This window comes from Nelumbo nucifera, chromosome 3 (assembly GCF_055504915.1).
Source record: "Nelumbo nucifera cultivar China Antique chromosome 3, China Antique-T2T, whole genome shotgun sequence".
In the NCBI taxonomy this organism is placed as follows: Eukaryota; Viridiplantae; Streptophyta; class Magnoliopsida; order Proteales; family Nelumbonaceae; genus Nelumbo; species Nelumbo nucifera.
Genome location: NC_142651.1, coordinates 10,244,419 through 10,264,754, shown reverse-complemented (window position 1 = coordinate 10,264,754; position 20,336 = coordinate 10,244,419). Strand labels below are relative to the sequence as shown.

The 20,336-nt window shown below is 38.8% G+C and overlaps 1 protein-coding gene across 8 annotated transcripts in view; it reads right to left on the bottom strand.

The window, feature by feature from the left end:
• LOC104602733 (AP-1 complex subunit gamma-2-like) overlaps window positions 1-20,336 on the bottom strand; it is a 177,320-nt gene that overhangs the window by 152,717 nt on the left and 4,267 nt on the right. For 7 of the 8 annotated variants that reach the window (XR_016083803.1, XM_088900252.1, XM_088900254.1 and 4 more), the window contains exons 5-6: window positions 15,514-15,693; window positions 11,096-11,250 (exon numbers count right to left, since the gene is read on the bottom strand). The exons of the other annotated variant lie outside the window; for it this stretch is intronic. Coding sequence is in view for 6 of the 7 variants with exons in the window: in XM_088900252.1 (XP_088756378.1) it covers window positions 11,096-11,250; window positions 15,514-15,693 (335 nt within the window). In the remaining variant the exon portion in view is untranslated. The remainder of the gene's footprint in view (window positions 1-11,095; window positions 11,251-15,513; window positions 15,694-20,336) is intronic. 8 annotated transcript variants of the gene reach the window in all.

The window sequence follows — 20,336 nt, the reverse complement described above, 5'->3', positions numbered from 1 at the left end:
GTCAGACGGCTCTCTAGAAAGATACAAGGCAAGACTCGTGGCAAAGGGATATACACAAACCTATGGTGTTGACTATCAGGAGACATTCGCTCCAGTGGCTAAGATGAATACGGTAAGAATTTTGTTGTCACTAGCAGCTAACTTCGACTGGTACTTGGAGCAATTTGATGTAAAGAATGCTTTTCTTCATGGTAATTTAGAGGAGGAGATATACATGGATATTCCTCCGGGCTTCAAAGGAAATCTAAAAGGAAATAAAGTTTGCAGGTTGAAGAAAGCACTATATGGTCTCAAACAATCACCTAGGGCGTGGTTTGGAAGATTTACTAAAGTTATGCTTGCCATCGGATACAAACAAAGTTAGGGAGATCATACACTCTTTATAAAGCATTCAGATGCAGGGGGAGTCACGGCTCTTCTGGTATATGTCGATGACATAATTGTGACAGGAAATGATGAAAAGGAGAAGGAAGCCTTGAGAAGATGCCTAGTCAAAGAATTCAAAATAAAAGAACTTGGGAGATTGAAGTATTTTCTAGGGATTGAAGTAGTTCATTCCAGAGAAGGCATCTTTATCTCACAACAGAAATATGTAACAGATCTTTTAAGAGAGACAGGAAAGTTAGCATGCAAACCATCCTCCACACCGATTGAGCCAAATCACAAATTGGGAGAAGCAAATGAAGATCCAGCCGTGAATAGGGAAATGTACCAAAGATTAGTAGGAAAACTTATATATCTTGCCCACACAAGGCCAAACATAGCATATGCCGTGAGCGTGGCTAGCCAGTTTATGCGCAACCCGAAAGAGGTTCACCTACAGGCGGTCTATAGGATACTACATTACCTAAAGGCTAATCCTAGCAAAGGAATCTTGTTTAAAAGAAATACTGGATTAACCCTAGAGGCATACACCGATGCAGATTATGCAGGCTCTCCCATGGATAGGCGGTCCACTACAGGTTACTGTACGTTCCTTGGAGGAAATCTTGTGACATGGAGGAGTAAGAAGCAGAATGTGGTAGTTAGATCAAGTGCGGAGACAGAATTCAGGGCAATGGCTCAGGGAGTATGTGAATTATTATGGCTTAAGATAATTTTGGAAGACCTAAAGATCAGATGAGAAGGTCCAATGAGATTATTCTGTGACAACAAGTCAGCTATTAACATTGCTCACAATCCCGTCCAACATGACAGGACAAAGCACATTGAGATAGATAGGCATTTCATAAAGGAAAAGCTGGATAGCGGATTAATTTGCACTCCATACGTCTCAACGAATGGTCAACTGGCAGATGTGCTGACAAAAGGGCTTTGCAGTGTGGCATTCCAAGGACTTATCTCCAAGCTGGGAATGAAAGATGCATATTCACCAGCTTGAGGGGGAGTATTGGAAAGTAGAAGATTGACTCTCTGATTGATCCTCCATAATTTTAGGTCCATCAGTTTAGGAAACTTAATTTCCTAGAATCATGGGATATCCTAGAATCATGGGATATTAATTGGAGAATCCCACTGATATAGAAATTAGTTTTTTAGGAAAAGTTAGTTTCCTATTTTATCACCCTGTAAGTTAGCTCTGTAATTCTATATAAAGTTGTGTATATGCTCCTTCCAAGACAATACAATCAATTCATTTTTTCTCTCAAATTTTCACACCATCAAGAATAGGTTCCCAATTCCTAGGTTTGATGACATGCTTGATATGATGACTGGAGCGACCATTTTTTTCTAAGATCGATCTAAGGAGTGGCTATCATCAAATACGGATTAGGCCTGGTGATGAGTGGAAGACAGCATTTAAGACGAAAGATGGCTTATACGAGTGGTTCGTTATGCCATTTGGACTAACCAATGCCCCTAGTACTTTCATGAGGATGATGACCCAGGTACTTCTATCCTTCATTGGTCATTTCCTAGTTGTTTATTTTGATGATATTCTTACATATAGCCATAGTCCAAAAGAGCATATTGATCATCTACGTCAAGTGATGAGAGTTTTACGCCAAGAAAAACTCTACATCAACTTAAAGAAATGCTCTTTCATGTCATCCAAAGTTATATTTTTGGGGGTTGTTGTTTCTACTGAAGGCAAAAATGTTGATCCCGAGAAAGTAAAGTCTATCTTAGATTGGCCCCTACCTACCAATCTTCAAGAAGTTAGAAACTTCCATAGCCTAGCAACTTTTTATAGAAGACTTATTAAGGGGTTTAGCACTATCATGGCTCCAATTATAGATGCAATGAAAAAAAGGTGAATTTAATTGGACCAAGGCAGAAACAAAGGCATTTGAGACTGTCAAGAAGGAAAAGACAAAAACACCCCTACTGTCTAAAAATATAGAAATACAGAAAATGACTCTTCAGTTCTATGTGTGGCCTCTACTCTACAGTCCAAGCATGTAGCTATGGGAAGCCCTACTCCTTTTGTAATTAGGGCACATCAACATTTCATCCTCAAGTTCTTCGAAACTCGAGGACGAGTTTTTTTTGAACTAGGGGACAATGATGCATGAGCTAAAGAGTCAAAATTGGAATTTTATGAAATTTTACGTATTTCTATTTTTTTGGACAATAGGGGTATTTTTGTCATTTTGCAATTTTCTATGGGGTCCAGAGATATAGTATTTCTGCACAGACTATCATGTGTGCCTTTGTGGGTTACAGTTCTGACCACAAAGGATTTCTTTGTTATGATCCCTCTATTCGTCGCATTCGCATATCACGCAATGTTGTTTTCCTTGAGCACATTTCCTTTTTTTGCTAGAATTGCTAGACTGCCTACACCGTCTGTTTCTGTTTTGCCAAACTTTGATTCACAGGATGCTCCACCTCCTTCTGCTGAGAAGGACCTTCTCGCCTTCTCTCGCAAGTGGTTACGTGCTCCAGCCCCTGCGCCTGCGACTCTCCTTCCTCCCGATTCAGATCATCATCTTACCACTGCTCCTGTAAGTGATACCTCTACTTTAGACACTCTTCATACTTTTGTTCCTCTTCATCGTTCTACTCATATATCTAGACCTCCTGACCGCTATGGTTTTCCTTTAAACCATAGCTCTTTGTCTGCTGTCCTATCCTCCACAGGTATTCCTCGCTCCTACCAGGAAGCTAATAGTAGCCCTCATTAGAAGGAAGCCATGGATGCAGAGATTCATGCTTTACATGAGAATGACAGTTGGGACCTTGTGTCTACTCCTCCAGGTGCATCCAATGTTGGGGGTTGTTGGGCTTACAACATCAAGCTGAAATCTTATGGATCTCTTGATCAATACAAGGCACATTTAGTTGCCCAGGGATATAGTCAGGAGTATGGTATCGACTATGAAGAAACCTTTGCTCTTGTTGCAAAGATCACCACAGTTCGTGTTCTTTTAGCAATTTCTGCCGCTCAATCTTGGACCATATGCCAGTTTGATGTAAAGAATGCCTTTCTTTAGAATGTCGCCTCAAAAAATCTCTATATGGTCTAAAACAAGCTCCCCGGGCATGGTTTAAACGCTTTCGCGATGTTGTAGTTGCTGCTGGATATAGCCAGAGTTCTTCTGATCACTCTCTCTTTGTTAAGTGATGGCCTTTGGGAATTACCATTCTCCTACTGTATGTTGATGACATGTTGTTGACTGGGAATGATGCTGATGGCACTCGTGAATTGAAACTATTACTTTATAATTCCTTTCACATGAAGGACTTGGGCCCTCTCACCTATTTCCTGGGACTGGAAGTACATCGTAGTGATCGAGGGTATTTTGTTTGTCAACAGAAATATGCCTCTGACCTTGTTAAACTTGTTGGTCTTAATGACGAAAGCATGTTAATACACCTATGGAGCTAAATCTTAAGCTATCTAAATCTGAAGGTCCATTACTTCCCAATGCTGCCTTGTATCGCTAGCTTGTGGGGTCCCTCATTTATCTCACTATGACTCGGCCTGATATTTCTCATGTTGTTCAGGTTGTTACTCAATTTGTTTATGCTCCTCGTTAGCCTCATATGACTATTGTTCATCGCATCATTCGATATGTTAGAAGCAAAACTTCTCAGGGACTTTTCTTCTCCTCCTCCTCTCCTATTCAGTTGAGAGCATATGCTAATGCAGATTGGGCTGGTTGTCCATACACTCGTAGGTCCAATTTTGGGTGGTGTGTTTTTACGGGTGATTCACTCATCTCTTGAAAGTGTAAGAAACAACAAATAGTGTCCAAGTCTTCCACTGAAGCAGAGTATAGAGACATGTCTTCGGTTTGCAGTGAGATTGTTTGTTTATGATCTATCTTTATGGATTTTGGCATTCAGCTTCCTACTCCTATTCCTCTCTATGCAGACAATATGAGTGCTATCAAAATTGCATCTAACTCTATCTTCCATGAGAGGACCAAGCACATCAAGGTGGACTATCACTTTATCCGAGATCTTTTCACTACTAGGTCTATATCACTTCCCCATGTAGCCTTGAACATGCAGATTGCTGATATCTTCACCAAAGCTATGACTAGAGTTCGATATCTCTTTCTTATAGACAAACTGATGCTTATGTCTAGGCATCAGGTGTGGAGACTCTGTAACTTGATGTATCTTATTAGTATAGTCCCTGTTGTATATTACTTATACATCTTATTCTTCTTTTCTCTTTTAGCCCTATATGGGCATTCTTGTAACTAGGGGTGTCAATTAGACTGGATTTGGTCCAATCCAATCCAGTCCAATGTGAGTCCATTATAAATGGACCAGGTCCAATCCAATGAATGTTTTGGACCGGTCCAATTCAATGTCTAGACCGTCCAATCTGTTCAAATTCATTTTGATTTAGATTGATTTCAATTGAAACCTGGTCCATTGACACATATATTCTTATCTTATATCAATGGACCGGATATTGGCCTAATCCAACCCAATCCAATATAAATTTGTCACGGACGGACTAGGTCCAATCCAATCTAATAAATATTTTGGACCGGATTGGTCCAATCCAATATATCTTATTGGTCCATCCAATCCGTCCAAATTGATTTTGGACTAGACGGGGTGCAATCCAAAATCGGTCCATTGACACCCTTACTTGCAATTGTACATATCTTTTAATATATAAGAGACTCTTTGAGGTGGGGGTCGATTATTCTTGACACCTCTAAGATTATTCTTGTTCTTTTCTCTATTCAGCCAAGAGTGTTGACATAAGCAACCACATCGAGGGTTGGCAAAAGGCAAAGGTTGAAGAATTTCCAACAAATTCTTGTATATCTCATCAAAGAAAAATCACAAAAAAAAGAGTACCCTTGGAAGCTAGAAGGTCAAGGCAGATGTCATACATGTTAAAGGAAACGAAGATCCTTCAGCATTAAACATGCAGAGAAGCCACTATACTGCAAAAGGAACTTCTAGAAACTGACACACACCCAAGCATCTACTTTAGTATACCAAGTATTTCAGTGTCCATGGGAGTCTTGCACATTAGCCTCAAAAAACTATGGCACACATCATGGCAATATATAATATTTAAGCACATAAACTATTGAAAATACAATAAAAAAGAAAATCCAAATGCAGACACCCTTTTCATGATATGTTGCTTGCAAGTGCTACGTAGTACGTACAAAGAACTTTTGATCAAGCTTTGGATCAAAGCATCATTAAGGAGGTGTTCAACAACATAGTTGGTCTTTTGTATTTTTGGAAAACAAAAACAACTGTGACATCAACCAAATTATATTGTTTTTGCTAACAAGGCAGTTGTTTTTGTTTTCGAAAACACAATCAACCATGTTGTCGAAGGATGGGGGCATCCTTATTCTTGTCTAATAACTCCAGTTTTAGATGGGAAAAAGACATGGAGGAAGCCCTAGCAAGAGAATGGTTTGGAATAAAGAGGAATCCTGAAATTTTTTTAGTTGATGGTCGCCCAGGTTTGGATCGAAAGTAGAGAAAATGAAGTTCGTTTGGAAAATGTATATGGGATACCAATGCATGCCTGGTGTACAAAGGCTTTTAGGGCAATAGGAAATGCAAACGGGAACTGGGAAGTTTCAAAAGATTTGACTTAAGAAATAGAAGATGAGAAAATATACAATATGCAAGAATTCTTGTTGAAACGGAAGATGTTAGCTTGATCCCAACATCTCTGGATCTGTTTTTTCTTGAGGAAGTTTTCAAACCTCGGATTGTGGTTGCTAGCGAGATCCACTGTTTCAGTGGAAGGATCAGAAGGCGACCAAGGAAGCCATCAAAGAAGGGAATCTAAAGAGCCTATTGGTGTTTTAAGAGGCTTTGGGAGAGATGCAGAAACAGGGATTCATAGAAGATGAAAGGGCAGGGGTTCTGTGAGGTAAATTTGAAAAGTTACAAACCCCTGGCCCAAAAAGAAAATAAATTTTCAAACCCCGGCTCAAGTGGGGTCGGCCTAAATGTTAAGAAACAAACTGGACCAAGCAAGCTGGTCCAGTAGGTGTTTCAACCCAACAGAAGTCCAGCCTTTCCTCATTTCTAAATAAAGGTAATCTAGCTTAGGACAAAAGAGTACAACGTTTAGAAGGTGTCAATGGAGAGACAATACAACTTCTAGGGAAGATGATCAATGTTTATGGCAGGGGTGCTTTTAAATGCTTCATGACAAAATACGTGTATGCAAGGGGGGATTCTTCAAAGAAATCGCAAGGTACAACTCAAGAAAATTACTATGCTCAATCAACTTTGGAGCAAATTAATGAAGGGTCTAGGGCCTGCAGAGTTTTGAGTGTTGCAACAATGTCGTCTTGCCCAAACAGGTATGAGAAAGATTCAAATCTGCATTTAGGTGTAGAGAAAGAGTTGCTTGATGATATCTACTTCAGCCACAGTGCCTTGGAATACTTTCAAACGACGATGAAGGTAGACTATGTCGACCCTTTGTTAGACAATGTATGTCCTTAGCTCCAATCAGATTGATGTACGTACAGATACATTTATTGTAAATGAATAAAAAGTACATTATTGTTTCATGTTGATATTGGTACGTTTCTGTGTAATTACCCCTTAAACTGGACACATATGAGACTCGTGTTAGTTTAAAATGTTCTCAGCCGTTGGATAGACTTGGGGAGTTATCCTGCCAAGGCTGATGCTGATGTGCTGCCAAAGAAGTTAGGGCAGCTTGTCTTAGCTGCTAGGGTTAGACCCGAAGCACATGCAATGTGTGTTTGGATGAAACACTGAACCCGGACCATTTTTCAATTATGCCCTGGACCTTGGAGATTGATGGACAAAACTGGAAAATTGCACATAACCCCTAGACTTGATTATGGTACTACACTAGGTGTTGGATTGGGTTGTCTTTGATATGCCAATCAATGAGATCCATCAATGAGCAAAACCTGGGTATGTTGGGGTAGTGGATTTCAACTGTGTTTGAGATTTGATTTTGCAAAATATATTTATATGATATATATGTATTATGAAAAATGTTTGCAAGAGGTTTTAATTCCCGGGATCCATCTGAGTAGAGAGTGTGGCACTGCACCTTGCAGCTAGGGGAGAGGTTCTTCCCTGTCGAGCAATGTTTGATCATTATGGGCTGAGAGGTTAAGTGTAAGAGACCATTACAAGGCCGATTACCTGATAGTCTTTATCTTACTTAAGTCCATTATATCTTGATCTTCATAGAATGGTTGAATTCAAGGATCTTTAAGTATAAATGTTGGGCCCATATTGAGCCCATTGTGATGTGCTCAGGGGTTCACCAAGCCTTTTCACAGAGGTTGGGCCGAACCCATGTGTGTGAGGTCATTATGGGGTCCCACGCAATATAAATCAAGCCTAAGTTGGCTTACAACACCCTTGGGTCGTGAGCCTTATAGCTGATGGGCTTAAGGTCCATAATTAATATGATTAATTAAGCTGGCACTGTGCCATGGGGCGAATCTAGGTTTGGATTTGGGTATAGAGCACCTAATCTTATAAAAAGATAAGGTATATCTGTATATCTCTAATTAAAGTCCAGATCTGGATTATCTCCTAATTAGATTAGGAGATAGCTCCATAAGAGATTATAAAAGAGGAGGGGGCGGACTAGTCCAAGACAGCTTCATATTTTTTTGTAGTTTCTAGTTCTCTCTGCACTCTTTTGTCTCCCAATTTTTTCCTAGTTTGACATCAGCCATATGGGACTGATATAGATCAGTTTTTCCTCTGATTTTTGCAAGAAAAATTCAGGGAATATCAGGCTCATCATCCTCAATTCGATTCAAGCAGTTGGATCTTAGTTTTGCAAAAAACTGTGTTACTGAACCGGCTTCAGAAATACACTGCGCCATCTTCAGTGAAGGCTGGTTTTAGGACTGATTTGGGAGTGAACTTCCACCTTGGGATCTACGTTTGTGGTATCCATATTAGGTATACATCTCCCTCCTTGTTTGGTTTCAAATCTAGTCCGGTTCAGTGCAAGACCAGTCCTGAAAAATGTAGTTTTTCAAAACATAGGGAATTCGATTCCCAGAAGGATTAGGAAATTTTTGAAATTTCGCCCAGCCATCTAATATGGTTCTGCCATCCATACAATAGGTCCTAACCCTTCCAACACCCTTTTCTGTTGTCTGAGTTCAGTGAGGGGAAAGAGACTAAAAGTACTCGTCTAAAGGAGGTGGGGGATGCACCTGTTTTGACTGTGGACAAGGACCAACTCTCAGCCTTGACTCCTGAGTTGGAGATGGGAAGATTAGCAGGTATATATAGGGCGATAATAATAAAAAGGCAAAAAGACATTACTGCCTGCGTGGCACATACTGTACAAAATACTAATTATTCTAACAGATCTATTATTGAGTACACCTTTGCTATCTAATCAGAAGGGGCAGAACCTAGAGGAAGGGAGGATAACTAAAGATAAAAGCCAGGTCTTAGAAATTAGGTAGAGATCTTGGTAGGAAGACGCAGGGACCAGCGGAGACAAGAATGTCTTATGGGTGTGCTGTATGGAGAGGAATTCAAAAGGCGTAGGAGGAATTCAGAAAAGGAATCAGATACATGGTGGAAGACAGCACAAGAATCAAATTCTGGACAGATATTTGGTGTGGGGATCAGCCTCTTTATCAGAGCTTTCCCAACCTTTATGAGATTGCTCAAAACAAAGATTGCATGGTTGCAGAGGCTTTTGCTCCGGTAGGAAATACTGCAGTTTGGTGTCCAGTGTTCAGAAGGAATTTAAATGATTGGGAGGTATGGCAGTGGATGGAGTTGATGCAGCAGCTACCTGGTATAAGCTCTGAATCCACAGGCAGAGATAGGAGAACTTGGAAGTGGGATAAAGAACTTTTCACAGTGAGATCCTTCTATAATAAACTCACGGAGGTGGAGGTGGTGGATTTCCCAAAAACTGTTGTATGGAAATCCGCAGCCCCTCCAAAAGCTGCTTTTTATCATGGTTGGCAGTGTCAGGTAAAATGTTTGACAGCGGAGGTTTTGGCCAGAAGAGGGATGAGTGTGTTGCCTAGCAAGTGCATTATGTGTTGGGAAGCATCTGAGGACTTAGAACATTTACTAATTCATTGCAGAGTTGCTTGCCTCCTCTGGACAAAGTTTTTGGGGCTGTTTGAAGCTCAGTTTTTTTTTTCCCAGAAAATGTGTTAGCAGTACTTCAGAGTTGGCATCTGAAGGGGTTCTCAAAAGAAGGCAAGGTAATTTGGAGATCAGGTCCAGCTTTAGTCATCTAGAAAATATGGAAAGAAAGAAACAAAAGAATGTTTGAAAATGTGTATGTTTCAGAGGATAATTTATGTAAAGGTTTTTGGGGTAGGATGTATTCATGGGTAGGGTCTCATAATCTGTTCAGCAATAGACCTTATAGCTCCTTTTGTAATGCTGGAGCTCTTTTTGTATCTATGCATACTGAGTATCTTTTAGTTGATGTACAGATTTTGATTGGGCACTGCACAGCTCCTTGTGCAGATTTGGCTCTTGCTTTTTGTCTAATATATTACTTTACCTTTTCCTCAAAAAAGGAAGACGCAGGGACCAAGGAAACTTGGGTTATTGAAACAGCATTCCTCCTCTTCAAAATCATCAATAAACCCAAAAAAGACAACGAACAACAACACTTCACAGTACCAAGGTATTTTCCAGGCTGAAAGATGGACTCATAGGAGTAAGCCCAAGTAGCAAATTTAAGAGACTGTATAGAAGGAAATAATTGAAAGGAAAAAAAAAAAAAACTTGTTTGATCTGTGAGTATTGCTGAGAATATTTCAAACTGTTTTCCAGTGGTAACAAGGGTGGTAAACCATCAAAGGTCACCGAAGAGGAGTTGGCAAAAGAAGGGGTGTTGTCGAGAGAAGAGGATGATTCAGAAGAAGTTGGTGAAAGTGAAGAGGAAGAGGAAGGAGTGGAATTAGATAGAGTTCAAGAAATCAAGCAAAAGGTGGATGTGGAAAAGGTAGCCTGGTCTTCAAGTGGGTAAAAAATTGGGCTTATTGGTTTTAGGAGGGGAAGAATACACCAGAAGAGCATTCCGGAAGCTAGAGCTACAATACTCGATGAGTGTTGAAAGGCCCTGATATGTCTGGGGTGGGAATTTTCTCGGTTTTTGCTCCTGAGGAAGGTGTTGCTGGTGCGTATCTGTATAGGAGTTTGTGCTTCATCTGCACTTCGGTTTTTCTAGTTCAAAGCTTTTTTGGGGATGTCTTTGTGCTGCTTCAGAACTATTGTAGTGATTGAAAGGTTCCTGGAGTCATTTTTGCTCATTTGGTCTACATTGAAAGGATCCCAAGCATTTTAATTTTGTACTTCTCTCTCCTCTTGTTTGTATTTCTCTTTTTAAGTTGTTTAGAGTCTAAGTTGTGGTGATTCCTCATCACCCTGATTGATGTACTCTTCTTTTTATCAATAAAATTTTCTTTTTTATTTATTACCAAAAAACAAATGTTGTCAAACACCCTTTATTGTTATAAGAAGCATTATGTCAAGGTCCAAGTGTTAGCATAGACCCTTTATTGTCAAGGTGTCCAGGTAAAATTAATCCCAGAAATGGTAAGTTGAAAATATAGATCAGCAAAGATACAACAATGAAAATGAAGGAGACAAATTGACCATAAGACCACAAATACATTTAGGATGAGCAGCAGCAAAAGAAAACCTGATGTTGTTGTCACGGTTCAACAAGAATCTTCCCAAAATATTAATGGCAAGTACACGTAAGCCACTATTGACTTCAATGCTCATGATAGTTTCAACACATGCATAAAGAATAGCATTCCCTGCATTTTTGTTTGGCTCGGTCTTTGTCGCAACCTATGAGAAAATCCAATACAACAATGAAAACTAGAAAGGAAAATCTTAAGAACCAAATGTATAACTGACTAATTGTACATATATGTATAAAAATTGTAGGGTAGCTCTTGATGTATGTTCATCCCAAGTTTCTTGCGCATGGAAGGAAAATCTTGAGTCCAAAGAACTTCCAAGAAGTTTTTTTTTTTAGTAAAAATAAATTTTCATTAGAAAAGAAAAAATTTATACAACCCAGTCAAGTGTTAAGGCAACACCTGCAAACAAACTAAAACATCACAATCAGCCCAATTACATGTCAAAATAAATTATCCAGACTACAAATTTGGAATCCCAAAACTTCCCCAAGGTTCTCTTTGTTAACTTGCCTAAATTCTGGTGATACCAAGAGCCATTCTGCAACATATTTGCTAACAGCCGCCACTAAACATGTAATGGACTTCCAAGAGTTAAGCAATGCACTTAACTATGTAATGGAGAAAAGGCCCGAAATAACAGGTGGAATGCCCTCAGAATTTCTGCTTGACAGATCCAGCTGATGCTTGCAGTTTGATTTAATGCCTACCTAAATGGCAAGGTTAGCTATATCATTTAGCATCACTCATAGCAACCTCCTCAAGTCTTCTTGATCATTTTGACATACATCAAAATATCCATCTTTAAGGTGAATATGATACTAACTACTAGCATTCAGAAGGCTCTTGGCTAGCCAATGTATAAAGATTTGTTGCTGCAATGTAGTCTGGTTCCTGAATGCATTTCAATGTATGGACTGCTTTGAAATTTGTCTCTGCCAATATAAAAACGGGATTATCTAGAAGCCACTTGTAAGCCTCAAGCCAATTGCCTATGCTTTTTCGGTGCAGTATGGTCTTCCTGGTTGCATCCCAAGACATAGTTCAATCACTTGTTTTTTTTTCCACCCACTTTAAACTCCCATTATTTGGGGTAAGAAAGAATGGTTAGCCACTGGAACAATGAATATATCATATAGTGGAAGCAGATGCAATAGGAAACATCGGAAAAGCTTCAACTTCAACGCTTTTTTTATTACATATGGCAAGAAAGGAATTTAAAGTAGTTCCAGAACAAATGCAGTCCATCTCAACAAGTGGTAAAGTAGATCATGTGATAGCTTAGATTTAGAACACTAGGGTTATTGATAGACTGAAATCTTATGAATTCTTTTACGGATGGAACAGGCATGTTGTTTCTTATTGCAATAAACCTATTCCTAGAAATTAATTTTGAAAACATTTTTAATAATAAATATTTATATATAATATTTAACTTAACTTGCTTCAAAACTCTTTAAAAGATAAATACCAAAGGCCACCCGGGTGAAACTAAGAGTCCCGGGTTAACTAAGACACTTCAAGACAAGCCCTAGGAAACTCTCCTAAAGTTCCAATGCCACAAGGACTCTTCTCATATTCATTCCAGAGTCATCTAGAGGCAGAATATACAAGAGTCCTAGGGCAACTAGGATTCCTCACTATGAGTCCTAGTTCAACCAGAATTCTTTTAATACTCATCCCAATGTTACTCTAGAACTTATATAAAAGCTTAATCTCAATAGGATTCTTCCACTAGAGTTCTAGTCTAACTAGGATTCTTGGCAAGTGTCCTAAATCAACTCAACTTCTTGACAGAAACACTATGCTCTTTGTCTAAGAGTGTAGATCTCTTATTAGACATCCCCAAAGCCATAGAACCACTTTCAACTACCCAGCATATGGAGCACGTAATCCACATCTCTTATTGTACCCCTAGCCAAGATAATAGCATCTAATCATCTCACCTGCATCATGCCACTTCCCATACTTTGCTTTATTAGCTTCCGAGGAATCAGGCCTCAGGAAAGCGGGTTTCATCATCCTTAAAAACATAGAAAATTTTCTCTGCCACAAGGAAAATATCTAGGTTCCGTTTCCAATCTACATACATAAGCCCTACCAACTTATTGTCATAAATAATTTTTGCAAGCGAGTTGAAGTTTGTCTTCTCGTCTACAAGAAATTAAAGAAACCATATTGGTGATCAAACAGTCTCCTCGGGCTACTTTTGATTGGCCCCTACACCAGTTTGATGTTAAAAATGCCTTCTTGAATGGAGACCTACATGAAGAGGTCCATATGTCTTTGCCTCCAGGGGTGTATGGGAAGGAAATGCAAGGCAAGGTGTGTAAACTGCAGAAATCTATTTATGGTCTCAAACAGTCTCCTCGGGCTTGGTTTGAGAGGTTCAGGGCTGCTCTTGTCTCCTTTGTTACACACAAACTCAATCTGATCATACCTTGTTCTTGAAGAGAAATGGCTCTCTGGTGACCTTCTTGATAGTTTATGTTGATGATATTGTGGTCACGGGTAATGACACTCAAGAGGTCAGTAAACTAAAAATATTTCTCAACTCTGAATTTGAGATCAAGGATTTGGGAGATCTTCGGTATTTTTTGGGCATTGAAGTTTCTAGATCTAAGGATGGTATCTTCATTTCTCAGCGTAAATATGTCCTTGACCTCCTTGCTGAGACTGGTAAACTTGGAGCTAAACCAATCTCCACTTCTATTGATCCCAATCATAAGCTTTCTGCTACAGATGGTGAGCTTTTATCTGATAAGGGGGTGTTTCATAGACTGCTTGGGAAGTTGTTATATCTTTGCATGACTTGGCCAGATATTTCCTATGTAGTAAGTGTTATTAGTCAATTTATGCATTCTCCCAGAGATACTCATTTAGCTGCTGCAAAAAGGGATCTGTGTTACTTGAAAGGTACTCCAGGGAAAGGTATTCTATTTGCCAAACATGGACACATGAAGCTGGAAGCTTTTACTAATGCTGATTGGGCAGGATGTATTGATGATAGGAGATCCACCTCAGGTTATTGTGCTCTAGTCGCTGGGAACATTGTGTCATGGAGGAGTAAGAAACAGTTTGTAGTTGCTAGATCCTCAGCTGAAGCAGAATACAGGGCAATGGCACATGGTGTGTCAAAATTATTGTGGCTACGATCCCTTTTAGAAGAATTGGGGGTTGACTACGAGAATCCAATGATGCTCTACTGTGACAACCAAGAAGCTATCAACATTGCACATAATCCTGTTCAACATGACAGAACTAAGCACATTGAGGTTGATAGACATTTTATAAGGGAAAGAGTTTCTCAGGAGAAGTTTGTTTGCCATTCATCACATCAGACGAACAATTGGCTGATATTCTTGACCAAGGGAGTTCCAAGAGGGAAAATGACACACTATATAAGCAAGCTGGGCATGATTGACATCTATGCTCAGCTTGAGGGGGAGTGTAAGGAGACTGGGTCGAATGGGTCCTAGTATCTTCTCTTGTAATATCTTTTCTTTTCTTGTTGGCTAATGGGCCTCTCTTAATGGGCCTATTATTTCTTTTTGTTTAATCTCTTTATGTTACTGCCTAGTTGGCCGCCCACTTAAGGCATACTTGTCATGACTCTAACATTAATTCTTAATAAAAAAGGATTAGAGGAGAAAGGGAAGATAATTCGAATCTTCTTCTTCTTCCTTCTCTTTTTGCCATCTTCTTCTCTTGTACTGCTGCTCTTACTTCTCTTCTTCCTTTTTTTCCCTCTAATCTTCAAATTTACACCTAATATTTGAGGACTGATTTACATCTCAAGAGCTGCTAATAGTTTGTCAAATTCCATAACAAGAACAAGGGTCACAAAGAACATAAGCATGTGGGGTACACCATGTGTGGGAAGAGACATAAAAATATTATATTGTTAATCAGGTATAAACAGCAAATTTCAAATCTTTTGTTACCCTACAACCCATTCTCTTGGTTAGTGTGGATTCTTCTAGTCATATCAATGTTATGAAACTACATTATTTTTTATGATCAAAAAACGCCATTAGGTGATAGAAAGCTTTAAGGCAAGGCCCATTGAAGCTGGATCATTATTTTAATGTCATTAAGAAATTTCCGGCATCATTTTCAGTTTGAACAGGATGCATCCCATGGGTATATGGCAGATGAGTTTGTCAAAATTGGGTACAAAAAAGGCATCTATATATAAAGAAAGTTCAATACCTTAGTGTTTTTCATTAGAGGATCAGGAGAAAACATCTTGTAATACCTTTTATAATAATTAATAAAGAAAATGATACTACTTAAATTGCAATCAGATCTTCTAGCATAGAACCACCAAGAGTTATATACCAATACCTCTGAATATTTAGCAAAGGAAAAACCTAACAGCAGGAAAAAAATAACAGCAATGGAAACATACCTGGGCAAGAATGTCATTCATACAGTCACTAGCATATGCATCTCCATGTCCCAACACACGTAACAGCCTAAGCAAATGAATATGGAGGAAAGGGTCTGTAATCCCAGCAACATCATATTCTGGTGTATATGGACTATTCACAACATCCTTTAGAACTTTGACCAAACCCTCTGTGCACCGCTATAATCAATCAGACAATAATTTCGTATCACTACCTTATAACAAAAGGAAAGAAAAGGGTAACTTGGGCACATAAACCAAATTGCCAATATATTTTTTTATCATCGAATTAAGCAAATACTTTAAATGTTGAAAGCTGCATAAACCAATCTTGTATTTCATTGACTTCTTGAATATTTGCTTTTACATAAACAGGCTGAAAAGCGCATCCAAGTCTAGAATCTCATCCCAAAGATCAGCTTTCAGTTAAAAGAAATTGCAGAAATTGGAAGTTCAAAGGAAGGTGTTCCATGTAGCAAGGTCCAATAATTGTATGATCCCTCAAAACCATGGTAAGGTATAAAAAATCCCAATGAGAAAAATCAAGTCAGATTATAGGTTTCAGGCATCAATACCAACCACAGCAGGATACTGGTAAATACTCGAAACTGGGCATGACCAATTTTGTTTGTTTTTTCTTTACAAACATATACTACCAAGTTCCAAACTGGGCATGACCCTTTCTTGCTCCCAGCTCCTCAAATTTTCCCTTGTAGTTCATACTAAAGTTATAAACTTTGTCCCACTCTCTCCCTCCTCGCAATAATTTCCGCTCTCCACTTCCTTTCTCTTCAAATTCTCAATCATCTCCCAAATTCTTCTTATCTTCTACCCCTAGCCTCCTTTTCTACAACTCTCCCATCATCACCTCCACCTTCCACTTCCCTACTTACTGCTTGTGGCATATGGGCTGCACTAGAACCTGGAACAGTTACAGCCACAGAGCAACAGTTAGTATCAAAAACCGAATTGACACGAGTACCTGGTTTCTGGTGAGGGGAGGAAGCATTTTCACTAGACAAGTGATTTGACTTTCCCTATTCAGGAACTTGAAGCTCACCACATGGTTCAAAGTAGCAATACACCTCTGTGTATCGAGAAAGGTGTATCAGTACTTTAACTGATGCGCCTTTTATTTTTTTTTTCAAATTTCAGTTTTAACTTATATATATATATATATATATATATATATATATATATATTATTTAATAAAAAAGGAGTTCCTGAAAACACCTGTAAACAGGTGTATCGGCACTCAAATACAGGATAAGATACGCACAGTATCGAGCGTATCGTGTCAATACTTTGAACCGTGACTTACCAATCACCCTAGTGGGGTTTTCACAAGGAAATCTCCAGTCATTGAATTAAGATTGTGAATACTATCCAAGACCTTGTCGTCTATCCACTCCCGGGTCTCCCTTGTTTAGTCTCTGGCAATCCTCAACTAATCCCTTACAGGCAGTCGGACACCCTGCCTCAAATAGGAGTTTGGTTCTGGTATCTTCTTGATTGGGCTTTGATTTCCCATTTCCCACCTCTTCATTCTTTTTGTCCTCCACCATGTTAACAAACTTACTCCTCCCCTTCATTGTATTCCGATGATTCAGCCTTACTTTTTGAATCATCATCATCATCCTCCGTCTGTGCATACTCCCAACCATTATCTACATAATCAATATCCTCCACCCTACACCTTGAATGAATAGGGTTAGGATGATCATTAACCAACTAGACAGAGCTAACTTGTGATGCCTTTGGTCTAGTTATCCATGGCAAACTAGTCTTCACCAGCTACCCAGTTTCAGCCTTCCATTAGCCACTTTCCTTTAATCTCCCTTCAATACCCACATAATCTCACCTTATTAGCCAACTCATTCGAATTTTTTAGTGAGTTGCCAATATGGGTCGGGCTCCTTCCAACTGGCTCAAAGGTGACACCCAACTTTCCCGAGCCCTTATTCTCCATCGATCAACCAACATCCCAAATCAGTTCATGGCAGCCCCCTTCCTTATTACTTCAAGTCTTCAACATAGGAATAATACCCCACCTTCTATCTTATAAAGTCAAATTAATTTAAAATGTCTTCATTCCCCATGCAACCCTCGAACTTCCTCCTCTCACCTAACTATTCACCTCCCCCATGTGCCTCTCCTAACATGGCTTTCTCACCACCCACTCTTTTAGCACATGTACCTCCACTTGCCCGTTCAGCATCATCTTCAACTTCTCGCCACGACCTCCACAACAACGCTTCAGGTCCCATTGCTATCCACACCTAATACCAAGCTCCCTCAACAGAGACTTCAATCAATCTTGAAATATGATCTGGTCTCAACCCCACAATCTTCAGTTTCGCCACTTGAAGGTACTTCACTTTAGCTTCCAGTAGAACCACACCAGAGATTTAGCAATCTTTTCAAAGTAGGATGTTTTCCACAAGTTGAAAGGCAGGCCAATAAGGATGATTTCAAAATCTCCATCACCCAAATCTTTACTATTACATGAAGGTGACCAATTTTCAATCAAAATTAGTTCCAAAACATTCTCCATAGCTTAGGAATCAATCACCCTATCCCCAGTATCCAATTGTGCTCTTCTTTCATCAAAAGGAAAAATAAATACTCCATTGGACACTTCCATTTTAATTTTGATTTTTTCCGGTATAATCTCCCAGTCTTTTACCTCCTTTGTCGCCTTAACAACCCAACACTTCTCCCATTCTCTATCAACTTCCTCCTCTTCTTCATTCTCACCTATCTCATTCAATTCCACAAGGGGCTCCACCTAATTGTCTCTTGTTTCTTCATTCCCAGAGTCCAATTTATTAATTGCTTCCATTTCTTTCTTCACCAGGAAATCCTAAAGTCGTTGTGCCATCATCTTCCACCCCAAACCCTGTTTCCCTTCAGGAATACACACCATTGGTTTTTTGTTGTATCCAAAAAAAAAATCCACCACCATTACAAACCAACCTTTTTGGTTGCGTTTTAATTTTGCTTGATACCTTCTTCTTAACAACTCAAAGGAGCATCTCCATCCTTCTTTCTTAATGGAGAAGTGCCCCATCAATAAAACCTTTCAGCCATTGCGTGGCTTCTCCAATCAAGAACACTATTGCTTTCCCTTGCTCTCCGATTTTTAGAGTAACTTGTGCTTTACTTTTACCTTCTTCAAGCAGCAAATTCTTGGCTTCGATCTTTACTTCATCTCTCCATCTAACAACTGAGGAGGACCCCTCGACTCCTTGCACTACACTTTGCTCTCCACACCATTCTCCCACATCTGGGATAGAGCACCTAGACATCCACTTGAATAATGCTTCATTAAATGACAATGGAGAAGGTTCAGAAATATTGATGAAGTACACAAGGTTAACAAGTAGGAGTGGTCAACAAAAATTGAAAACTGAACCAAATCAATGAAATCGAACTGAAAAATCTAGTTAACCAAACAAATTGATTCAGTTAAATTCGGTGTTTTCAAAAAAAAAACGGTGGTACCAGTTTGATTCCGGTTAACCTAAAAGAAAAACCAGTTGTTAACCTGACATACCAGTTTATATTATGTTCATAATTATCTATTGATAATAATCTATTTATAATATACCGGTCTACATCGATAATATATATAAATATACTATACTATCTATATATTATAAATAAACTTATATACATTATATATAAATATATATTATGTTTATAATTTATCTAATGATAATAATCTATTTATAACATATAATATATTTATAATAAATTATATTATTATATATATGTAGTATTTATAATAAAATATACATATTTATAATATATTATATATTATTTATAATATATTATATATTATTTATAATATATTATATATCATTTGTAATATTATATATATAGTATTTATATTTTATATTATATATTTATATATTTACTTATAATATATATTGTAAATATAAAAAACCAAGAAACCAAAGAACCGAACCGGTCAAAAACCAAACTGATCAACCAGTTAACCAATTGGTTTCAGTTCGGTTTTAGTTTGTGGTTTCTCAAAAACTGGTGGTACCAGTTTGGTTTCAAAAAAGATCCTACGATTCTGTTAACCAAACCGTGAGCACCCCTAACAAGAAGTATCCTTCACAGCTGGTGGTTGATTGGGAGGTTCAATTTGGGAAATCAATGTGGTTGTTCTTTCTAGGTGGTCAAGAGTTTGCCAAGGTGACATTTAAACAATTGGAAGAGGAGAGAAAGAACAAAGATTATGCAGAAGTGGTGGAAGTGCATAGGACTAGTAAAGTATTTAGTGAAGGCAGTGATCTTGGTTAGACCCACTTGGAGGAGTTGGGCATGATTGGGGATAGAGGCCAAAGGAAGCCAATAAGGATGTGGTGCAGTCATATTCCATAGTGAGAGGTGCATCAACAAGCATGAGGGGAAGAGGTGAGGGAGATAAGTAAAGAAGCAATCATTAAAAGATGGGGAGCTTGTCCTTTTAAGGGTATGGAGGTTTGTGGTATTTTTGGTCTTCCTCCATCACTTGATCATCCTATTGTTAGCTGAAGTTTGTTCTTTACTTGATAGTTAGATGGTAAGTGAGTGTAAAGTTGATTGAGAAGGGGTGGGAGGTGATGGAAGTGGTGTTGCACTAGCTATTCATCTGATTTTTGGAGGAAAGTATTTTCAGTGGTGACTCTTCAGGTGTTATTGATGGCTAGGGTGCACTTGAGATGCCTGTTGGGTTCTAGTGGTCACTATGAAGTTTTTCTAGTTTATTCTGGTTCCCCCTACTTCATTGAGGATGGAAGTATTATATGTCAAGTTAAGGGTTTTGTTTT